We start from the raw sequence: 18601 nt of genomic DNA on the forward strand, positions 1-18601 counted from the left end.
ATGTGCCAACCAACCACTCTTCTAATCTTGTAAGGCTCGATATTAAACAGCACAAAGTTCCACCAGTATTCAGTTTTGCTCAAGTAAAAAGACTATTTCACACAGTTTTATTAAGTGTAAAATCTGTATATGACTCCATTGAAAGATCACAAGGATGAGGTTCTGTGAATCTGAAGGGCACAGGCACAGGTATCACTGAGGTACCTCTGGGATACCTGGGTTTGTTTGTTGGATTGCAGATGCTCTCAAGCCCACTGAGCAGTAAATCTAACGCTTCAGGATGCACCTTGAGGCACACAGTGAAGAGAACCTCAGAACGCACTCTGCGTCCACCTTACACTCCCCTGATGCACTAGAGAATGCCTTCAAAGGGATCTGCCCTTATGTCAGAAGCATCTAGATTTTCTAAATACAGGGCAGTCCAGCAGGATGCATTATACAAATATGGCCCCAATCAGGCTACCAAACATCTGGGAATTCTGGAAAAATATCAAAGCAAAACCTTTAACAAAAGTTTAAAAAAAGCAAGAAAGACATGCCCGAAGAAGTCAGGACAATGGTAGGACTGAGGAGCTCAGCCTGGGAAGCCAGGGCTGCTGCTGATGGCACTCAAGAAATCTCAATCTGGGAATTCTTGGACTAAGTTAAAGTCCCTGTTGATTCACAGGTAAGAATTTTGACAGTGAGCACTAAGGGGAGTTTACTGCACAAATGGCAATTTGTAGAAGAGAAATGCTGGTTTTTTAATCTCCCCATGTATTTGTTCCACTGACTATTCCAATGAGCTACATCATAAAATTTTGAACTCACATCAACAAGCAAATCTTCTCAAGTTTCATCATAATGCATTTATTAAATGCACTGATAATGAACCAAGGGTTGTAAAACAACCCTTGAAAAAAACTGAAAAATTAAGCTGTCCACGGGACATTTCCACATATGAACTCCTGGAAACAGGAGTTGATTGGGATTTTCACTAAGAATTAAACACATTATATCTCTTATTTGAAGACAAAATTAAAATTAATACCCATCATCCTCTGTGGTATTCTCTGGAAGATCGAACAGTTCCACAGGTCCTTTTTGTTCTTCCTCTTTCAATCTCTCTTTTCCAAACTCCGAAGGATAAATCTACAAATACAACAATACAAAACTAAAGCTTAAACTGTGACACAATGTACACTAACTAAGAAAAAATATCTCTCCAGGCTTTTACACTTTACAGTTTTTATTTAAGATCAGTTAAGGGATCAATTCCATCAAATTTATTACCTTCCTAATTTTAATGTATGGAAAAGACAGCAGAATAACCAAACTGCCTGCCAGGAATCTTGAGACAGATGAAGAACAACAGGAACCCTAACTTTGCTCATTCTACTGTGGCCCTTTTCAGGAAGAGGTATCTGATTAAAATTTCTCAGAGAGCTGAGGCAGACACAAAATGGAAAAATATAACTTAATTGGCCAGAATACAACCAATTTATTAGTAAGGTCTAAGGCTGGGTTATCTGCCGTGCAGACCACTGAAAATTAAACTAATCAAGGAAATGTAGTCTCCTCCTACTAGAACTAAGAACTTCACTATTAGTGTCAGAGAACCAGCACTGAGAGCCAACCTCATAAACATGAGAAGTCAATGGCTTTGGCCTCTAACTCTGCCAAATACATGCCTGTTACAGCAAGTTAAATTGCAACACAGTTTCTCTTTAAACACATTAATATTTCTTTTGGTTCTCTACAGCACTGTCTTACTTCTTATTTTGTAGTCTATTTCTTTTATCAGTAAAAGTGAGTTCTCTTTTTAGAGATCAAGTCTTACCTTAACAGAAAACACTGTTCCTCCTTTGGGTGTGAAAGAATTAAATAGAGCCAGCAAATCCTTAGCCTTCAACCTATCCCAATCCATATTACAAACTGCCAATCTGCTTGTAATCTGAAAGAAAAGAACGTAAAATTCATAGGTTTAATTCTTAACTGTTGTGAGGAATACACAATTCTCTTGCAGAACTCAGTGGTAAAAATCAAGGTCAGCAATAAACTTTGCTGAAAAAAATAAAAGCAGCATTGTCCTCATGGCTTTTTATCACTTAAACTAGCAAAGATCAGAAGCAGCAATTACCAGAGCACATAAAAAGGACATAAATAGTGAAGCACCACAGACTGGACTGCTCCAATCACAGATTTAGAACTGCAGCGACAACATAATCACTTAGGATCCTGTTATCAAACATTGTTAGTTTCAAGAACAATCACTACCCCTGTATTGTGGCAGCACTAGAGTACTGTGATTTCTTACACACTGATTGTGCTAGTTGTGAAGTCCTATTTCACTGTCTAATGATATCTTAATTTCTTAAAGTGTGAGTTAAATAACTAAATTTTTGAAAAGTGAAAAAAATCAGTAGTGAACAAAAGCAGCACTATCCAAATTCTGGAATTTCTGAAAGGCTCAATTTTGTTTGTCCTTTCACCTGCAGACAGCTTATCTATAGGTATAGGTAAGTGTGCTTAGGGGGAAGAGGAGATACCAGTGAAAACTGCAAGTCTCTCATTGTCAGACAATTTCACCATCACTTCCATTCTGTCACTAAAAGGCTGAAAAACCTTTACAAAAAATACTCCCACAAACTGTATGAACTCATAACATTTCTGAGTTTATCATGTAGCAACTTTTCACATGCAAAGTATTGTTACCTCATCTCCACGAGGGGCATCTTTATCCAACTCGCGCCACAAGTGCTCGATCTCTGGCTCCTTTGGAAACAGCTCGTTCAAATCCTCATCATCCTCTGAGCTCGTTTCAATGTTCCCTATGCCTCTGGCTAGATCAGGCCCACTATCACTTTCTTCATCACCTTCTGAATCACTGTCATCCTCACCCATTTCCCCATCATCTTCTGGCTCCTCTTCCTCGCCTGTTTCTCCACCATCTTCTGATTCCTCTTCTTCCAATTCTGCATCCTCACTTGCAGAAGTTTCTTCCTCTAACTGGCTTTTACATTTTACACTTTGGTCACAGACGTCTGAGCACAGAAAGATAAACATTAGACACCTATTTTTATAGTAGAATTACATATGACCCTTTACAAAAAGGAAAACTTCAGGGCTTTTTCATACCTATTTACAGGACCCCCGAAAGGTGTAATGATGCAGGAGCAAATAACAGAAAACATTGGTGTTGCCTCTTTTGTTTGTCTAGTCTGGTCTAATCTAATGTAAATACTCTTTAGGCCCACAATTGTATTATCAATCTCAACTGTAATTAAATATACTGCTATTTCATTTATCTTACAGAACCAACAGGTAGAAATCAGTTTAATAATGGAGGCTATACACATGCGCAAGCAATATAAATAAAGTTTTTCTTCAAACTTTTCTTCAAGTTACCTGTTCTTTCTAATCTCCTTTAATATTAATGGCTCAATGCTGCCATGTTTACAATTTCAGTCCACAAGTTGTGATGTGCCTTCATGGTATCAGTTCATGTATCTGCTGTTCAGTTTGATAAATACAGCAGCGTATATGCTGTTATAAATTTTACTTTCCTAACTAACCAACAATTTCAGCACCAACAATTAAAAGGACAGGGATGCTCACAATCTTACTGAAGAATCAGAACTGATTCTATACAGAGCTGACCAACTCCAATCTTCCAGGAACGCTGAATCTGAGTCAGCCACCTATTTTATAACTTATCTTGCAAAATATCTTCCATGGACAAAACGAAAGCAACAACATCCAAATAAACACAGCTGAATTCTCCTCCTTATTCGAACAACTAACCTGATTCTTTTATTTTCTCTCCTAGGGAGTGGTCCCTTGTGGGAGCTTTGACTGACTTAGTACCACTTGCTTGTGAAGACTTTTCCTTGTTTTGAATTGAAATGGATCTTCCCCCTGATGCACCTCCTTGTTTGTTTTCCCCTCTGGGTAAAAGGCCCTTGTTTCCCCGAGAGCGATCAACTTCCATTGCCGTTTTCTGTGAATCCTCCTTCAAGCTGAACTTAGATTTACTTTTTTGCCCTTCTTTTTTAAGGTCATTTAGTGCCATCACCGCTTCACATGTTTGTTCCACCCCTTGTTTGGATCTTTTGCTCTCCTCCTTTGGGAGGCCACCGGCAATGGCCTTTGCAGAATCCGCTTGTCCTTTACCTTTCTTTTTCTTTTTTTTCTTTACAGTGAGTTCTTTACTATCACTTTCTGAAAGATCAGAGTCAGATTCCGACAAGGCATAAAACTTCCTGAGGTTCTCTGTAGAGGTATAGTTAACAGGGCGACCTCTTTTATCCACTGTGTATCTCAGCTTGAACTTCTTGTCATGAAACATCGCTCGGAATCGCTTGTCAATCTTGACTTTACGTTCCTTTTCAGGCATCTCCCAAAACCTGGGATCCCTTGCGACGCAGCTGAACCGGCCATCGCTCAGTATTTCCTCCTGGGATGACATTTTTGATGCCATTGAAGACTTGGACATCTACAATATGGAAAAAACCCAATCATTTCTGATTAAAAAAACCTCAACCAATGAACACAGATTTAGATATGTGACTGAAAAAAACAAGGATTAAACAAAGTTGGATTTCTAACCTATACCTAAAAAGTTCTTTCCAAAAGCACATATGACAATTTCAGAGCATCACACACCACCTGGCTGGAAAGGACCTCAAAGATCATCTGGCCCAACATTTCTTGGCAAAAGCATTGTATATACAAGACGGCCCAGCACTCTGTCCAGCCAAATCTTGTACGTGCGAATCCACCGCTTCCCTGCGGAGATTATTCCAATGGCTGAATGTTCTCACTGAGGAAAATGTTCCTCTTGTATCTAAGTGGAATCTCCCAAGGAATAACTTACACCCATTACCCCTTGTCTCTTGCTTGTGACTCCTTGTAGAGTCTCCATCATCTCTGTAGCCACCTTTTAAATACTGGAACATGAGGATAAGGTCTCCCCTGAGCCTTCTTTCCTCAAGGCTGAACAAACCCAGCTCTCTCTGCCTTTCCTCACATGGCAGCTTCCCAGTCCGTTGGTCATCTTTGTGGCCCTCCTCTGGACCCTCCCCAGTCTGCCCACATCTTTTTGTAGGGCAGGAACCAAAACTGAACACAGAATTCCCGATGTGACCTGACAAGCACCAAGTGGGATAATGACTTCTTTATCTCTGCTGGTGACGTCTGGTTGATGGAACTCGGCGCCCTGTTGGCTTTGCTGCAGCAGCAGATTTAAACAAGTCACAAATAATCCTGTACCTACCACAGTCTCAGCCACAAAGCTTTGCTTTGTCAGCTGTGCTGGCAGCCCAGAAACCCCCTGTGCCCTGGGCTGCATCCAAAGCTCCATGGGCAGCAGGTGAGGAAGGGAATTCTGCCCCTCTGCTCTGCTCAGGTGAGACCCCACCTCCAGTGCTGTGTCCAGATCTGGGGTCCCAGCAGATGAAGAACATGGAGCTGTTGGAGTCCAGAGACCACCAAGATAATTAGAGGGATGGAATTCCTCTCCTATGTAAAAAGACTGAGAGAATTGGGATTGTTCAGCTTGGAGAACAGAAGGCTTCAGAAGACCTAATTGTGGCATTCCAGTATTTGAAAGAAGCCTACAAGAAAGATAGAGAAGGACTATTTACAGGGGTCTGGAATAACAGGACAAAGGGGAATGGCTTCCAACTACTAGAAGGTAGGTTTAGATTAGATAGGAGGAAAAAATTCTTCAGTGTGAGGGTGGTGAGGAACTGGCACCGTTTACCCAGCGAAGCTCTGGCTGCCTCATCCCTGGAAATGTTCACAGCCAGGCTGGATGGAGCTCTGAGCAACGTGGTCTGGCGGAAGGTGCCCCTGCCCATGGAGAGGGTTTCGAACGAGATAGCGTTTGAGATTCCTTTCAACCCAGGCCATTCTATTACTCTACGAGAACGGACACACATGGTCTGCAGACACATCCCTCCGTGACTCCCCACCAGACCCACACACAGGGCCTTTGGCGAGCTTAGCCCGGTGTCCACCTCAGCTACAGCCCACCAGCAGCACCAGGTGCGCCGAGTCGGCTGCAGCCCCCGCTCCCGCTCCGTCCCCGACCCCAGCGACGGACGCGGCCGCAGGGAGGAGCCCAGAGGAAGCCCCGCTCGCACCGACCGTGCCCGAGGCCCGCCGCTCCCTCAAAGCGCCGCCCGCACGCTGCACGCCGCCACCGCACCGCCACTTCCGGCGGCGCTACGGCGGCCGCGGCGGGACACGGTTCCCCCGCCCGCCCGCGCGCGCGGCGCATGCGCAGAGGGGCGTGCGAGGCCGAGCCGATGAGGGGCCTGGCCCGGCCGGCGCTGAGGGCGCGATGGTGCCGCTGGCTCTGGGTGCTGCCGGCGCGGGCCGCCGCTGCTTCGCCTGCTCCTCCCACCGGAGCCTCGCCGGGCTCGGGAGCGCTGAACCCGTTCGACCGTCGGCTGAAGCGGAAGCAGAAGAACTGGGCGGCGCTGCAGGCCGAGCCCTCCAAGTGCGATTACCTGCGGGAGGAGGTGCGGGGCCGGGGGGGGCCTGGCGGGGTTGCCTTGAGTGCTGTTGCCAGTTCCGGGCCCCGCAGTTTAGGGGGGATACTGAGGAGCTGGAGCGGGTCCAGAGAAGGGCAGCGGGGCTGGTGAAGGGGCTGGAGCACAAGTCCTCTGAGGGAGCTGGGGTGTTCAGCGTGGAGAAAAGAAAGCTCAGGGGTGGCCTTATCACTCTACAATTCACCGAGAGCAGGATGTAGCCAGGTGGGGGTCGGTCTCTTGTCCCAAGCAGCCAGCGACAGGATAAGAGGACATCGTTTCAAGCTGTGGCAGGGGAAGTTGAGGTTGGACATTAGAATTCCTTCACAGAAAGGAGTGATCAGACATTGCAATGGGCTTCCCAGGGAGGTGGTGGAGTCGCCGTCCCTGAAGGTGTTTAAGGAAAGACTGGACGTGGCACTCAGTGCCATGGTTTAGTTGACGAGGTGGTGTTTACTCATAGGTTGGACTTGATGATCTCAGAGGTCTTTTCCAGCCTCATTGATCCTGTGTTTCTGACCGCCGGCTCTTCCCCCAGGTCGGCGGCAGGATCGCGGACCGGGTGTTTGACATCACCAGGTGAGCCCCGCCGTGTCCCGCGCCCTCCCCTCACCCCCAGGGGACGGGACCCTTGGGGAGAACCGCTGGGTGCGGAGCGCCTTTCCCCGCGGTGCCACAGAAGGATGCTCGACGGGCTGAGTTCAGTAAGGCCCGTAGAGATTAGTAGTGAAACTTGATATAACTAAAATCAAAAATGTTTTAAGGCTTGGTTATGTTATGTATTGCTAATCTTATCCTTTAGAACGTTTCCTCTCGCTTTGGATGTTGGCTCTGGAAGAGGTTACATAGCTCAGCACTTAACCAAGGTACTTTCTCTTCATACTTAAAGGTGTTTAAAGGGAGTTCATATGTGTTCCTCCCTTTCACAAAGAGCTCTGTTACAACTTAAAACAATCATCTGAGTCTTGATATGAGGTAAGTCGTCTCCCCCATACCTGTAGTTATCATTCAAAGCTCTGTGTTGTGCAGGCTATTCTTAATTTATTGCCACTGAAAGCTTGACAAATGGTAGTGCAAGGGAAGTTATCTGCTATATAACAGTTAACTTATAGTTTTATGTAGGAATATGCATGGGTTTTTGGGGAATTTATTGGCCACAGTTAATTGTTAAAGAGAGGTGTCATTATGGAGACTTTAAAGCCATTAACAATTTACCCTTCATGAACCACACTGTAAGTAGAGGTGCTTCCTTGGCTGTTAGTCCATGGTTTATATTTAACTAAATTTATGGCTAAAATTACAAAACGTGTTTTCTGTCACCATTTCTGCCTCAGCTGTTCTCCCTGGGAGCAGGTGCCATGTTGGGTGGGGAAAAGTGCTTTCTGCTTTATATAAAGCTTTTATCAAAAGCTGAGAAGACTCTTTCTAACTTATTGTAAATAGGTGTAAGTGCCAAAAAATGACTTATGTCCATTTACAAAACAACTTAAATATTTTATAGACTTCTAAAATTTTATTTCAGGAAACAGTTGAAAAACTTATTCAAGTTGATATCGCAGAGAATGCTTTAGTAAGTAACTTTTTGAATGCTACAGTGCTTCAATTCTGTAATACAGGAAATCAAAAGAAGTGAGTTTCTGATGAGTTGTTTGCCTTCTAACCCAACATTAGAAAAACGCTATAGAATCTGAAATCCCAACGGTCAGGGTCGTAGCTGATGAGGAATTCCTTCCTTTCAAAGAAGATACATTTGATCTTGTTGTTAGTAGCTTAAGGTATGTATTAATAATTTTTTTTTGTTTAAATTGTTAAGAATGTTCTTTTCAGAGTAGCTTTAAGAAAATAAATCTCACAAAGATTACTTGTCCATTAAAAAGCAATAAGAAATGTACTTGCATAGTTAATATGAGCATGCATTAGAAAAAACTGCTATCCTGGTGATTCTTCCTGTTTAGTTTGTTTACTTTCCTTCAAAACACTTGGAGCTTCTTTCTTTCCTGCATTTTGACAAGCTAGTCTCCAGGACTTGCATTTTCTCAACCAAAAAAAGAAAGAAAAAAGTGCCATGTGGATAAACTTTGGTTCTTGTTTAGTATCAGTTTCAAGCAGGTGTTTCAGCACGGTTGCAGCTTGAGAAACCAGTTTGTGGCTTTGGCTCCTGAAACTTACTTAGATAATTAAATAGTTACTTGAATTCCCTAAAATTTGATTTAATCTGAAATTGTAAAATGTACACTTCTGTTCTTTCAGTTTACATTGGGTGAATGACCTTCCTAAAGCTTTCAAAGAGGTAAGAAACTGGTTTTTAAAACTGTAAGTCAGCACTTGCCATTACTTGTACTCTGTATTTCCTGGTCTTCTTTAAATAAGAGACACAGAAATAACTCCTGTTGCACACAAGTATTTTTTTGCAATACTTTTGGCAGTTTGAGGAGCATCAGTTGATATTGCTGCTCATTTGCTCCCTCAAATCAGTTTGGAATAAATAGTTGAAACAACATGTTTGTGTAATATTTTGGATTCTCTACACCTGTGATCATGGTAACTAATGTCACCTGAGGCAGTGCTATTGATTTTTCTTGTTGTTAGTTCTTACTATTTGTAGTACAATACTAAGCTTCTCCAGAACTGCTTTATGGAGCTTGAGTTATTTTTATGTCTCAGCTGTTTATTTTGAAATACAGCTTTGATCAAGGCTTTTTGGTTTTGAAATGAAGCAAATTCTTGTTGAGGACAAAAATTTTTTTTTTTTTTTTTTTTCAGTAACAGTTTTGGTCATTTTGGATTAGTTCAGCTCTTCCCTGCAGGTGTAAACTTCAGTCAGATCAAAAACATGGAGCAAGGACAAGGAACATGTTAACCATTTTGCTGTTCTTTCCATTTGTTTCAAATTGATCAGTCATTGCAGTGCTGTTCTATCACCTGTTGGTAGGAATAGGACTGCCCTACTGTTACTGAAATAATAAAAACCAATTGAAATGCATTCAGTACTTATAAAAAATACTTCTAAAGAAATATACAATTTTCACTGGAACTTAAGTATTCTATGTAGTGTCAAATACTTTCTCCCACAGTAAATATAACTGACACTGTCTCACAATGGGGAGGGAACTGGGCCTCTTGGCCAACTTTCATGATTTCCTGTGTTGGTACCACTGTCTTTAACTAATGAAAACTGCCTTTAACTGCCTAATTTTCTTACCTATCAATTAAAGGCTTTTTTACTATCACAGAAAAGGCAGCTTGGTTAATACTTAATTAAAAAACAATTGAAAATATTTTTGTTTCTAAAGTGTTGGAAGCTTTTGCTGTCTTGTTAGCCTGATTATGTAATCAGGCTCTTCTGGATGTCTAAACCAGAGATCATTTCCAATTCTTAAAAAAAAAAGAAAGCATGAATTTATTGGCCTTCTCACTAAGAAGGGGGCTAGGACTTAGGAGACCAGAAAGCAGCTTGTCAGCCTTGGTGTTTGAGTCATGATATTGTTGTTCTGGCAAGTTAATAATAAGTAATGGTAGACATAATAGATATGGCATTACTTGGTTGTCTAAGAAGTGCAGAGATCACTACTGGAAACTAAAGCCTCCATTTCTCTTAAATCAAGCCATTAAGAAGTGCTTTTGCTCTCAGAAAGCAAAAGTAAATAGCATACTTATCTTAATCTACCCTCCTTTTAGGAGTAAATTAATTGAGAATATTGTTCTAGGAGTATTCTGCTGAAAATAGTTTACTCTCAATTTCCACAGTTCCTTCCATGTTTCCTGACTGTAAGTGTAATTTCTGAGGATTTACGCTTAGAAATAGAAAATAGCCTCTCTTCAGACAGAGTATTTGCTTACAGTGTGACCAGAAGCCGTGGCATAGCTTGTCCCACAGAATACAGCTAACATTAAAAGTCTGTTACAGCTCTTAAAATGATTGCTTGAGTTCACTAAGAAAAAAAGGTCTAAGAAGCACTTAGTTATGTAGGCTTCATGTAGCAAAGCTGTGACCTGTGTATTTCTGTGTTGTAGATTCACCAGGTCCTCAAGCCCAATGGGGTGTTCATCGGAGCCATGTTTGGGGGGGACACTCTGTACGAGCTCCGCTGCTCCCTGCAGCTGGCAGAGCTGGAGAGGGAAGGGGGCTTCTCTCCTCACGTGTCGCCGTTCACTGCCGTCGCCGATTTGGGACATCTGCTTTCCAGGGCTGGCTTTAACACCCTGACTGTGGTAATTATGAGTTAGAGAACAATCAGGCAGAACAATCCAGAGCATCAGAGCCGCTGGAATATAAAAATCGCTATTTGCTAATGTAGTAAAAACGTATTGCTTCCTTCTGTGTATGGTGCACCTCGCTGAAACGAGCTGCAGAAATAGCTTGGACTTCCTCTGGTTTTGGCTTTGTGGTGATTAATGGAACCAACCGAAGTGTGTCTTTGGCTCATGGCCCAGTAGAATTTGGATGGTTTTCTTGGAGAAATGTCAGAGAATGTTAGACCTGCATGAAAAACCTATAGACACTTGCTCTTTCTTTTAAAACCAAGAAGAAAATAATGGCATTTAAAATAAAATTTGATTGCATTTGGGCTACTAAGGAAAACTTTTTAGAAATGTTAAACTAGTACATGCTTCCTAGAAATACATTGTTTGAGCAGAAGAGGCAGATGAATAGAATTGCTGAGTGCTTTGGGTTGGAAGGGACCTTAAAAATCATCTCGTTCCAACCCTCCTGCCATGGGCAGGGAATAGTTTGGTGGTATAAGGTTGACATAATGCTATTGGTTTAGCTTGATATGCTCTAAAACTGAACTCAATTCTTTTAGGATACTGATGAAATCCAGGTCAACTACCCGGGGTTATTTGAGGTTATGGAAGACTTGCAAGGCAAGTATACTCTTTGTGGAAACATAAAGGTTTTCTATATCAGTGGTGCAGACACAGAAGAGTTTTACTGTGTGTTTCTTAATTCCAAATCATAGAATCATGTGGGTGGGAAAGAAGCTTTAAAGGCCATCTAGTCCAACTCCCTGCAGTGAGCAAAGACGTCTTGAACTAGATCAGGTTGCTCAGAGCTCCGTCCAACCTGGTCTTGGATGTTTCCAGGTGTGGGGCATCCACCACCTCTCTGAGCAACCTGAGCCAGTGTTTTACCATCATCATCACAAAAAATTGCTTTCTTAAAAAAATAAATCTTACTGCAACAGGGGAAGCAGTAGTTTTTTCCCTGCTATCTAGTGAGTCAGGAGATTATGCCTGTCAGGAGATTTGTGTTGGGAAGCACAAGTCAAAGATTTGCTACTTCATGGTCTGCTGTGAATGTTCTGCTTCCCTGGGGTTCCTGTTCTGCATGAGCCTGTGTCAGTGTGAGGTGCAGAAAAGCCCTTAAAGGGAGACAGAAGCCAGTATCCCACACACTGACGGTTTCCTGTGAGCCTTTCTAATTACCAGGGCATTCAGCAAACTGCTTTGGAATGAGAATAAATATATCTTTAATTTGGAGTCTGCTGAGGAGCAGCAAACAATTGAGTAACGATTTTGTTAATATTCTGATTGCATTTGTCATGGATTGTAAAGCAGTCATTCACATGCAGTCTGTTGTTACTGACAGCAACTCAGGGCATTTCTTATCTGGATCAACTGCTGTTTGGAGTAATTCCTTAACGGAAAGGCAACTTTTATTCTCAGCAGAAACATTCAGATGCAGTAAGTGATTAAAAAGATTAGAATTGTGGTTGTTTTATTTTGTATTTTAAATCTCTTGGGATAGTAATTTAAATGATTATCTGTTAAAACAATACAGTGATGTGTCTGAATAAACACTTTGTACTCATTCTTAAAATTAGTTATAACCCTAAATGTTTGAAGACTCAGGCTGAAGAAGTAATACCTTGAAATGATTCCTAGCAATGCAAACTGTAAATTGCAAAGCATGGGAATTAAAAGTTTTGGATTCTTACACGTAAGAAACTCACCTAATGATTTGTGCTATGTTCTCCCTTACAGTGAAGTGCACAGGTTCCGTACTTACTCTGGCATAGTAAGAATCTGTCCTTAGTGCATGACACTTAACTCATGGCATGTGCTATATCTTCTTTTTCTTAAAGCTGAAACATATTTTTAGGTATGGGGGAGAGTAATTGCTCTTGGAATAGAAAACCTCTGCTACACAGGGAGACAATGCTAGCAGCTGCTGCAATATACCAAGGTCAGTATTTGAGAGGTAATGAGTTCATCTAAAATGACTTTAAGAACATTTTTTTCTGTGTCTTTTTCTATGACATTTGTGTAAAAAAAAACCCAAAAAAACAAAAAAAAACCCCACAAAATACACCCGAAGCAAAACCAAAATCCCCAAATACTTCAGAACAAAATGCCATTGTCACAAGCTATTTTTAACCTTAATTATAATGCCAGGATTTGAACTATATGGATGCACCAGTATGAGATATTTTTATTGTCCCAAATCTTTCACCAGGAGTCATTATGATGAATATGTCACACTTAGTGCTGATGTGCTGAGAACTAAGTGTTTCTTAGAACTGACAGTCTGTACCTTTTCTGTCTCCCTTCCTGCCCTAACAGAAATGTATGGAAACAGCGATGGCTCAGTACCTGCCACGTTTCAGATCTACTACATGATTGGCTGGAAATACCATGAATCACAGGTAATGTGAAGCTCTTATTTTCTCTTTGAAGACACTTTTTAAAAAAGTGATGTTTTAAAAGCTTTTTACAAAACATTTTAATTTAAAATTAGCCCTTTATGTATTTTTTTCTTTTTTTTTCTTTTTTCTTAGGCAAAACCAGCCCAGCGAGGTTCTGCAACAGTTTCATTTGGAGATCTGTCAAAAATAGAAGGACTTCTTAAAAGAGGAAAAAAATAGTTGTTCATCAGAAATAATAATTGTCTTGAAACTTCTGTAAAACTTTTAATTGCAGACAGTCTTCACTTGTGTTTTTTTAGTGAAGACATCCTGAAATGCTAATAAAGTACATGCAGTAGAGGGTTTTTGTATTGTGCCACAGCATCATTTGTGTGAAATGGTGTTCATTTTTTTGTTTCTAGATAAACGTTTGAGCAGCTTGTTCTCTCAAGTCTTTGAGAAAACAATTCAACTCTCAACTTTTCATTAAATTACTATTTTCAAAAATAATGCCTCTTCCAGCATTTCAGTATCAGAGGCTGCTCCAGGTATAGTTTACATGTCTTGAATGTATTTTTGAGTTATTTCTCAAATAGTAGATCATAATAAATAATAGTGTATTATAAAAGTAAAGAATGGCAGCAGGTATGTTTATAAGACATCCTATAAGAGAAACTACCAGCAAATACAAAGATATAAATTATTATGGTTTTAATGGATTGGAAACTATGGGTAAAAAGTTATTGTAAGTATTGTTTGAGATTTGAATAATTGATAGTTAATCTAAATACTAGTTTAAAATTACATTTACACATTACTTTCCACTTTTCTATGTCAGAGGCTAAAAAAGCAGTAATTTTGTAAAAAGGAGTAATTTCCTTCTTAGCTGTGCCATGGAGCTATGACTTTTTCTGTCTATAACTGCATTACCAGAAATTTATATTAATTGCAACTGATCCATTAATACAAGAAGTTTAGAAAAAAGTATCTGCCCAGAGATTTTGCTTGATTGCAGCATTCATAGAGATGGGGAGAAACAAAAAGAACAAAGACTATACAACCAAATATACAGTTCAGTATGTTTTATCGTAGTATCTGAGTGGTATATCAATACTGGTGGAACTAAAGCCTTTTTAAGCTTATTTCCTAGGCTTTTTAAAGATTATCCACCAGGTGGAGTTTGACAGCATTTGTGTGTGGCACAAACCCAACAGGCTAGGAAGGCAGAAGCCTTCCCATCTGTAAGGTCCTGATTTGGGGGGGTTATTTTAACTACCAGGCTTTGACTTTGAATAAGAAATGGGCAGAGAAGGTACAAATCATGAGAAGGAGGGCAGGAATACTCTGTCCTGTTTTTGCTTAGCAAGCCTAACCTGTAATTATTCGAGGGAAATGAGTTCATCTTTCGTTTTCATAGAAAAGAACAGTAATGCTCCTGGAGAAAGGGGGAGAGACTCTAAATGGTCTGATAACCTTTAAAGCTGTCTAAAGACTAAATCTAAAACAAGAGCTTGTTTCTGTGAAAGCCTCTTTTTTTTTTTTTTTAATACTACATCAGTGGACTCAGTGCAAGATACTGCATCTCTTCAGGTCTTCTCGGGCTTAAATAAAATCCCTTGTTTCTGGAGGAATCTCTGGTTTCCCAGATGTAGTTTTACAGTGAAGTTATGCATCAAATTAATGTAACTTTATAAATCATTGCTTTAGTAGATTAATTTCCAGTCACTTGAGCTGGTGGTTGTGACTCAGACATGTTAAGGGAATGAGGAGGTGGAATGTGCTGGGTAAATGTTAATTGGAAAAGTGCTCCTACTGTGCTCCTTTGAAGTACTCAAGTAATGGAGAAAAGGAAGGATTTCCAGTTCTTTGATTTCGTATTTCATAGATGGCATACGTAAATAGTGTTTTGGTAGTGGGGACACTACCTTCTGTACCTTCTGAACAGGGAGAAAAGATGGGCAGTTTTCCTCCTAGTACTTGGGGGGGAAAAAAGGTGTAGATATTCCATTAAATTGGAGAAGGGCTGGGGAGTACTAGAAGTAAGGTGTAGTAAATATGCCATTGGAGCAGTGTGGGTTGGAATAAAGGGGCATGTGACAGGCAGGCAAGGTGTTCATTTCCCTGGCTATGTTTGAATAACTGCCTTTGTGTGGGTTTTTAACTGCAATTATGGGTTTTTTTTCTGTAGTACTTCTTGAAATTCTAGGTTATTCCTGGTTTCTACAAGTTGCTTGATTAAGTAACTTTGAAAACACTTCGTTTACTATGAACAGATGTTTTTATCACGAGGCTCTGTTTCATTTTACATTTTAATTCTTTTTCAGAGTTAAGTCTTTATGGCTTTCTAAAATTGTAATGAAGAAGAAAGTGGTTTCCAGTTGCTAGCCTAGTATTTTGTGTATGCTGAGAGTCAGCTTGTACAGAGTAAGTAACTTCTAAAAAGTTGTGAAAGTGACATAACGTCTCTTGTAAGCTTAGTTTAAAAAATCTTTATGCATAATACAGAGTATTTTTTCTCCTGATTACAGAATGAGAAAGATAATTATTTTGATTAATCAGAAGCTAGGAGCCCATAAATAAAATAAAAATAAGTTTAGAAGAAGCATGGTTGCACTTAATGAACATGAGTTTTTTTTATTTTAGGGTTTGAGTCACAGATCAGTGAGTATACTTGGTTTGTGTCTTTGGTTTCAAGATCTGTCAATGTATAGTTTTATTCGAGTCTGTTTAGGATAAAGGAATGAGATCCTATACTTTGAAGATTAAGAATTTGTGATGTTAAAACATGAGAGAGAATTCTTCATTACCTCTAATTTATAAAAATAGCATCCAGAAAGTACAGAAGTGAGCCATACAAAAATAAATTTAATTGTATTTCTTTACACTGTTTAAAAAAGAAAAATATTAATTACACTCTTCTAATGTTTTCTAGAAAAACTAGGAGCTAACACTGAGCTTTCAGTTGTGGGGGAGAAACACACCAAGATTTCATATAGTGTTTCATTGGAATTTCCTGAACCAAAAACCTGATCTCAGGGATTAAATTCATTAGAGCATCTTGTTTAAGAAGCCACGTTTTAGAAAGTTAGCATGTATGTTAAACCTCTTAAGTTTTCATTTGTCTAACCCAAAGACTTAATATCCACTTTTCAAAGATGCTATCTATTTTTGCCCAGGTTTTGGAGCCATTACTTTGGAGGAGTGCAATTCTTGTAGTGCTTTGATTGGAATCAGTCTGAGTACTGAAACAAATGTGACCTATGTAGATAGTGCTTTGATTTCCTGAATACCTTGGGTGTCTTCAGGTGAAGGAAAAGGAAGAAGAGAATAAAAACTTGAGATAGGTAAGTTTAGCTGAAGGCTACATATCAGAGTGAAGTGGAAAACACTGAAGGAGTGTATTTGCTGCTTGTAGGGGAAAAACAACTCATGGCTTACTTAAATCAAGTTAGAATTGAAGTGATTTGTTGATTTATTGATAGTTTGTAATTAACTGTTAGTCCATGAACTATACATGCAGGATTAATGGCAGCAATATAACAGATAAATGACTACTATACCCTTTACAAAACCTTAATAAACACCTTCACATGCCTAAACACACTCCTATAGCACCCCCCTCACCCCCCGAAATTTGCAGGTAAATGCTCACCCCTGTCCCTTTAACAGGAGGTTTCAGTGGTATGAGCCCACCCTTTTCAGAGTATGTTATCCTGTGTGCATCCATCATTTTAGGAGATGTGGATCCTGTAGCTGCATTCTTGCCTGGGCTGTTCTTATCACCCATGAGTCCACCCAGCTGTTGGGGCAGGACCCCCAAGGTGACCCCCCCAGGAGTGACCTGTGCTTGTTGCACCCTGTGCTCTCAGCCCACGGCCAGGGGAGGGTGTTCTCTCAGGCCTCCACAGAACTTGAGGTGCCAGGGGCAGCTTCTTGGTATCAGACCAGGTTTTCACTGCTTTTTTCTCCCTGTTAGGAAATGTTAGGGCTTTTTATATTTGATTTTTAAGCTGATTCTTCTTTCCCACCTGAGGTCTCTTGGTAACTGCCTGATTACTATTTCATGTGGTTGATGGTTATCTTCATTTTCAGACAATCTCAGCGGATTTGGAGCAAACACCCTCTCAGTCCTGGACATTTTGTTCACACACATAGCACTTGTATTTCTATCATAGCAGCTGATGTCCAGGATTTTCTGCCACATTGTACTCCATGTAGGTTTCCCCCATTACTTGGAGCTGTTTCCTGGGATACAAGGTATGTTGAGAAAGGAAGAGACAAATTCCTCAGAAGAAGTGTTCCTGTTTGGAACCTTATTTTGAAGCAGTGAATGATGCATACGGGGGAAGCTTATTTGGCCTCAAACTGTTCATGATAGGCCAGAATATATTAAAACTTACAAGTTTTCTAATAATAATACATAAAATAAGGAGGTTTCATTGTTATCATGCTAATAAATTCCAATTCATGCATTTGTTTTTCTGCATTCTGTAGGCGTTCCTTACAATTTGTACAAGTTGAAGAGCAACTTAAAAGTTGAGATCTGCACATTAATGTGTGACTTCTTATTTTATTCTTTTAGTAGTGCATCCACGGTTTGTGTGAGTACTCTAAGAAAACAAGTGTACAAGCGAAAAATAAAACTGCCCTTGTGAATCTACCATGAAAAATTCCATACTTCTGATCAAATATAATTTCTGGTTTCATAGATGACAAGACTACAGGGACAGAAATACATTGGGTACATTTCAGCAGCCTTCCAGTACTAAAGGAGCTGCAAAAGAGCTGGCGAGGGACTTTAAGGGCATGTAGTGACATGGGGTGATGGCTTTAAACTGAAAGGGAGTAGGTTTAGATTAAATAATAGAAAAAAAATTTTTCTCTGTGAGGGTGGTGAGGCCCTTGAACAGGTTGTCCAGGGGAGCTGTGGATGCCCCATCCCTGGAGAAGTGTTCAAGGCCAAGTTGGATGGGGCTTGCAGCAACCTGGTCTAGCAGGTCTCCCTGCCAGTGGCAGAGGGTGGGAACAAGGTGAGCTTTATCATTTCTCTCAACCCAAACCATTCTATGATCCTGTGTATAAAATACCACATTTTTAGCCAAATCAACAATGGAAAAGAATTCATTATTTTACTCGGTACATGCATTCGTTTAAATGGTTTGAATCTCTAACCTTGAACTTTTTACGTCTGAAGCACCCTAATATTAAAATATCATTTGTTCTGTGGAAATACTAGCCAAAATTAACAATTTACTAAGGGAATCTACTGGGTAACAGGCCTAAGAAGTAGTAACTTAAAGTTTTTGTTGATAGTGGAATCACTGTACTCCCTGAGGTTTTTTTTCTCCCTGGAATTTTTTCCTCCCAGAGTTGTTTTCTCCCTAAACTGAGACACTGATGGTTGTATGTAATGCCCATTTTTTCAGCTGTTCCATCATCTTCTCTTCACAAAGTGTGTAT

The 18601-nt window shown here is 40.4% G+C and overlaps 2 protein-coding genes across 2 annotated transcripts in view; one reads left to right on the forward strand and one right to left on the reverse strand.

The window, feature by feature from the left end:
* The window catches only part of ESF1 (ESF1 nucleolar pre-rRNA processing protein homolog), a 32473-nt gene extending 26277 nt beyond the window's left edge, over nt 1-6196 (reverse strand). Inside the window, exons 1-5 of the mRNA XM_082276680.1 lie at nt 6130-6196; nt 3784-4474; nt 2695-3023; nt 1820-1933; nt 1031-1131 (exon numbers count right to left, since the gene is read on the reverse strand). Coding sequence (XP_082132806.1) covers nt 1031-1131; nt 1820-1933; nt 2695-3023; nt 3784-4474 — 1235 coding nt within the window. The 5' untranslated portion in view covers nt 6130-6196. The remainder of the gene's footprint in view (nt 1-1030; nt 1132-1819; nt 1934-2694; nt 3024-3783; nt 4475-6129) is intronic.
* Nucleotides 6197-6282: 86 nt separating this feature from the next.
* On the forward strand, nt 6283-13525 carry NDUFAF5 (NADH:ubiquinone oxidoreductase complex assembly factor 5). The gene is made up of 11 exons (XM_082276715.1): nt 6283-6506; nt 7054-7094; nt 7318-7381; nt 8038-8085; nt 8187-8290; nt 8766-8805; nt 10530-10727; nt 11321-11381; nt 12619-12702; nt 13080-13162; nt 13295-13525. The coding sequence occupies exons 1-11, from the start codon at nt 6291-6293 to the stop codon at nt 13379-13381; spliced, it is 1026 nt and encodes a 341-aa protein (XP_082132841.1). The 5' UTR covers nt 6283-6290; the 3' UTR covers nt 13382-13525.
* Nucleotides 13526-18601: the final 5076 nt, after the last annotated feature.

The sequence above is a fragment of the Coloeus monedula genome (assembly GCF_965178545.1).
Source record: "Coloeus monedula genome assembly, chromosome: 2".
In the NCBI taxonomy this organism is placed as follows: Eukaryota; Metazoa; Chordata; class Aves; order Passeriformes; family Corvidae; genus Coloeus; species Coloeus monedula.